At 47.4% G+C, this 5182-nt stretch overlaps 1 protein-coding gene across 1 annotated transcript; it reads left to right on the forward strand.

The window, feature by feature from the left end:
- Window positions 1-4419: 4419 nt before the first annotated feature.
- LOC120645812 (uncharacterized protein K02A2.6-like) lies at window positions 4420-4842 on the forward strand. The gene has a single exon (XM_039922548.1). It carries the CDS (start codon window positions 4420-4422, stop codon window positions 4840-4842), a length of 423 nt encoding a protein of 140 aa, XP_039778482.1.
- The last annotated feature ends 340 nt before the right edge of the window (window positions 4843-5182 follow it).

Consider the following 5182-nt stretch of genomic DNA (forward strand, 5'->3'; position numbering starts at 1 on the left):
GTTGCCCTACAGCTCAACGAAAAAGACAGGATGCCTTCTCTTTCGAGAAGTCAAGGCCATGCGGGCTCCAGCCGTACCGCAGGTGCGAGGCCTAGGAGACAGGAAGGAAACGCCCAGAACAACCAGGATCAGCAGATCGTCCAGGGAAATCAGAACCAATCTACAGTCGAGCCAGCTCACTCGGCAACCGGCGGCAGGAGAGGCAACTGACCTCAACAACAACCTCCACAACCATGAGGTAATTACTAACACCTACAAGACGCCCCTTCCATTGACCTTCGCAACCTTGCAGCTGTAGGGTACGACGCTAGGCAAATTATCAATGCCCGGCAAGAAGCGCGCGCCTTGCAAGAATGATACAGAGCTCCAAGCGACGCCGATCATTTCCCAGCTTTCAGGCGAGAGTTCAGCCTTTACGTCTACCCCGAAGGCTTCAACGCAGTCGGTTTCAACAAGTACGACGGCAAGACACCTGCACATCAATGGCTTCAGATCTATTCCCAAGCAATCGATGTGGCAGGTGGTAATGATACTACAAAAGTCGTATACTTTCCACTAGCACTGGAGTCTGCACCACTCCTTTGGCAGGATTCCCTTCCGGAAGGCGTCATCGACTCCTGGGCAACCCTCCGCCGACTCTTCGTCGACAACTTCCAAGGAGTCATGACTCGCGTAGGCACTCATCATGACCTGTCTCAGTGTAAATAGGCTAGGAACGAATCTCTGTGAGACTACGCAAAGCGATTCTTCGAAAAGCACACCTCCATCGCCAACATCACCGAAGTAGACATCATCGACTGCTATCATCCAGGCCTCATCGACCGATACATCTTTAGAGACTTTGGCCGTCAATGACCCAGGACCATCGCGAAACTCCGCGACATGATGACCAACTAGGCCGACAACGAAGAACAAGAGAATGACCGCTTCCCAAAGCATATAGATGACAACAATGGCAGCAAACGGTCTAATGACAATCGCGGCAAAGGTCCGAGAGACCAGCCAAAACAAGGCAAAAAGCGAAGGCCAGACGATCAAGTCACGGCACTTGATCGCCCTTGGCATGGAAAGAAATTATCCACACAAGAACAATTCAAAAAGCTCCTTTTGAAGAGGTGCCCATTTCATCCAGACAGCAAGCACTCAGCCAAAGAGTGTCGCAACCTCCAAAAAGCTATCAGCAACTTCCTCCCAGAAGACAAAGGAAAAAAGAAGGATAATGAGGAAGATGAAGACAAGGAAGATGCTGAGAAGACCACGGGCTACCAAGACACAAACAGAACAGTGAATGTCATCTTCGGAGGGGAAGGATGCCTCTCAAGGCGAGTTCAGAAGCTAATGCTTAGAGAAATCCTAGCTGTGGAACTAGCTACCCCGAAATACTTAAAGTTAAGTGAGGTCCCGACCTCCTTCTCTAGAGAAGATCAATGGACCAGCTTCTCAGAACCAGGGAAACTCCCTCTAGTCCTCGATCCCATAGTCGTGGGTGTGAGACTTACGAAAGTACTCATCGACGGCGGCAGCAGCCTCAACATCTTATTCGCAAGTACTCTGCACCAAATGGGACTTGATTTCAGCAAGATAAACCCAACCAAATCTCCTTTCTATGGGATTGTTCCAGGGAACGCGGCAATGCCACTCGGCACCATCTCCTTGCAAATTACCTTTGGAACCCGCGAGAACTACTGCACAGAGTACATAAAGTTTGAAGTGGCAAACTTCAATGCTTCCTATCACGCCATATTGGGAAGACCTGCCATGGCAAGATTTATGGCAATACCTCACTACATATACCTCCTCCTCAAGATGCCAGAACCAAAAGGGGTACTCTCCCTCCGTGGCAACATAAAAAAGTCATTCGACTGCGATCAAGGAGCTATCCAATGCGCCTCGAATACTCGAGTACCAGATACTACAGGAGAAGTACTCGCAACCACACAACAGCTATCGAAATCTGGGATCGAAATTCCGACTAAAAAATTAGGATAGATAAAACCTACCCCCGAGGTTAACACAAAGAGCATACAGCTTCAGGAAGGCGATCCATCCAAGACAGCCCTGATCGGAGTAGGGTTGGATGACAAATAGGAAAGCGCACTCATCAGTTTCCTACGGGCAAACCGTGACATATTCGCATGGAAGCCAGCGGATATGCCAGATGTACCCAGGGAACTGATCGAGCACGCCCTGAAAGTTGACCCCAAAGCTACTCCCAAAAAGCAACGCAAGACAAAAGAGAAGCAATCAAAAAAGAACTCGTGAAACTATTCACGGTAGGGTTTATCAAAGAAGTCTACCACCCAGAGTGGTTAGCCAACCCCGTCTTGGTCAAAAAGAAAAATAGCAACGAATGGAGAATGTGTGTCGACTACACAGATCTCAACAAGCATTGTCCAAAAGACCCTTTCGGGCTCCCAAGGATAGATCAAGTCATCGACTTGACTGCCGGGTGCACATTACTCTCATTCCTCGATTGCTATTCGGGATATCACTAGATCTCCCTCAAGGAAGAGGATCAAATTAAGACTGCTTTCATCACACCCAATGGGGTCTACTGCTACAATACCATGTCATTCAGTCTAAAGAATGTAGGGGCAACCTACTAGAGGGCAATACAACTGTGTTTCACCAATCAGCTACACCACAATGTCGAAGCCTACGTGGATGATGTGGTTATTAAGACCAGAAATTCTGATGACTTCATCAAAGATTTGGAGGAAACATTCGACAGGTTGAGAAAATTCAGATGGAAGCTCAACCCACAAACTGTGTTTTCGGCATACCATCAGGAAAATTACTCGGTTTCATCATCATTAACCGAGGCATTGAGGCTAACCTTGAAAAGGTAACAACCATCACTCAAATAGGACCACTAGCCGGCATCAAGGATATCTAGAAACTCACTGGCTGCATGGCAGCACTAAATAGATTTATCTCAAGACAGGGCGAGCGAGGCCTACCATTCTTTAAACTACTCAAAGGACAAGAAAAGTTCAAGTGGATAGAAGAAGCCAATGCTGCCCTCGAAGACCTCAAGCACCACTTGGAATCACCACCAATACTTACAGCTCCAACAGAAGGTGAGAACTTACTGCTCTACATCGCTACTACAACCCACGTGGTCAGCACCGCCATCGTTGTGGAACGTCCCCAAGAAGGACATGTGTATCCAGTGCAGATGCCAGTGTACTATGTCAGTGAAGTACTCTCCAACTGCAATGTCCGTTACCCCACAGTTCAGAAATTACTGTATGCTATCCTAATGACTTCAAGAAAGCTCCAGCACTACTTTTTAGCAAATTAAGTGTCGGTAGTCACCGAATTCCCATTGGCGGATATACTCCACAACTCGGAGGCCACTGGCAGAATCGCCAAATGGGCAACGGAACTCGGAGCGCTCCACCACGACTTCAAGCCAAGAACCTCCATCAAGTCATAGGCTCTAGTCGAATTCATGGCAGAATGGAGGGAAAACCAAATCCAACTCCAGCAAACAAGTCAGAACACTAGACAATGTACTTTGATGGCTCCCTAAAACTAGACGGAGGAGGAGCAGGCATTCTCTTCATCTCCCCTAAGGGAGAATAGCTCAAGTACGTCCTATAGATCCTCTTCAAAGTTTCCAACAACGAAGCCAAATATGAGGCGTTATTGCACAGGCTCCGCCTGGAAATCTCCCTCAGAATCAAAAGACTACTCGTCTTTGGGGACTCAAAACTGGTAGTCTAGCAAGTCAACAAGGAATGGGATCACAACAACGAAAGGATGGATGACTACATTGTAGAAGTTCGCAAACTAGAGAATAAATTTGACAGATTGGAAATCCATCATGTCATACGTGATAATAACATAGGGGTAGATGTACTTTCCAAACTTGGATCAACGCGAGCCCAAGTCCCTTTCGGTGTATTCGTCCAAGAGTTACACCACTCATCAATCAAGAAAGCAGAAACCGTTACCACCAGCCACATCCCAACAGACCTAAGTCGGGAGGTCATGATGCTTGACAAAGATTGGAGAGTTGAAATTATCGACTACATCACCAATGAAAAACTCCAAACAAACGAGACAAAGGCGGTAACAATCGCCAGAAGAAGTAAAGGCTATGTCCTAGTTGGAGACAACCTCTACAAAAGAGGTTCCCACTCGGGAGTACTCATGAAGTGCATTCCCCGAGAAGATGGTAAAGAACTGCTGGAGGAAATCCACTCTGGAGTATGCTGGAACCATGCGGCGTCAAGAACCCTAGTAGGCAAAGCTTTCAGAGTAGGATTTTACTAGCCCACAGCTCTAAAAGATGCTGAACTCCTCGTGAAGCAATGCAAAAAGTGCCAATTCTTCAAAAAGCAAACAAGTGTACCAACCCATAATCTGATTACCATACCACCCTCATGGCCCTTTGCATGTTGGGGGCTAGACATGATTGGCCCCCTCGCCAAGGCCCCGGGAAGATTCACTTATGTGCTGGTAGCATTAGACAAATTCACAAAGTGGATCGAGTACAAGCCTGTCACCACTCAAAGTGCAGACAGAGTTGTCGAATTCATCTATGACATGCTATACCGGTTTGGCTTCCCAAACACCATCATTACAGATTTGGGATGCATCTTCACATCAGACACCTTCTGGGACTTCTGCAAGCGAAGCGCCATCGATGTCAAGTATGTCTCCATAGCTCAACCAAGAGCCAATGGACAAGTGGAACAAGCAAATGGCATGATCTTAGAAGGCTTGAAGAAGAGACTTTACGAGGCTAATAGCAAGAAGGGAGGCAAGTGGATCTCTGAACCACCCCATGTTATCTGGGGTCTCAGAATTCAGCCATGCAAGTCAACGGGGTAGACACCGTTCTTCCTAGTTTATGGCTAAGAAGCAATCCTCCCAGCAGACATAATGTGGCAATTTGCCAGGGTAGAAATGTACGAGGAAGGAGAAGCTGCCGAAGTCAGAAGAACGGAATTAGATTCAATCGAGGAAGCCAGATGAAATGCACTAGTCCAATCCGCCCGGTACCTATAGGGAGTACGCCGGTACCACGACCGAAATGTACAAGAAAGATCCTTCAACATTGGCGATATGGTCCTACGTCGAATCCAGAACGAAGAAGGCCTCCACAAGCTTAACTCAAGATGGGAAGGACCATTCACCATCTCCAAGGTGACAAGACCAGGATCTTTTTGGC

The sequence above is a fragment of the Panicum virgatum genome, chromosome 8K (assembly GCF_016808335.1).
Source record: "Panicum virgatum strain AP13 chromosome 8K, P.virgatum_v5, whole genome shotgun sequence".
NCBI classification, from domain to species: Eukaryota; Viridiplantae; Streptophyta; class Magnoliopsida; order Poales; family Poaceae; genus Panicum; species Panicum virgatum.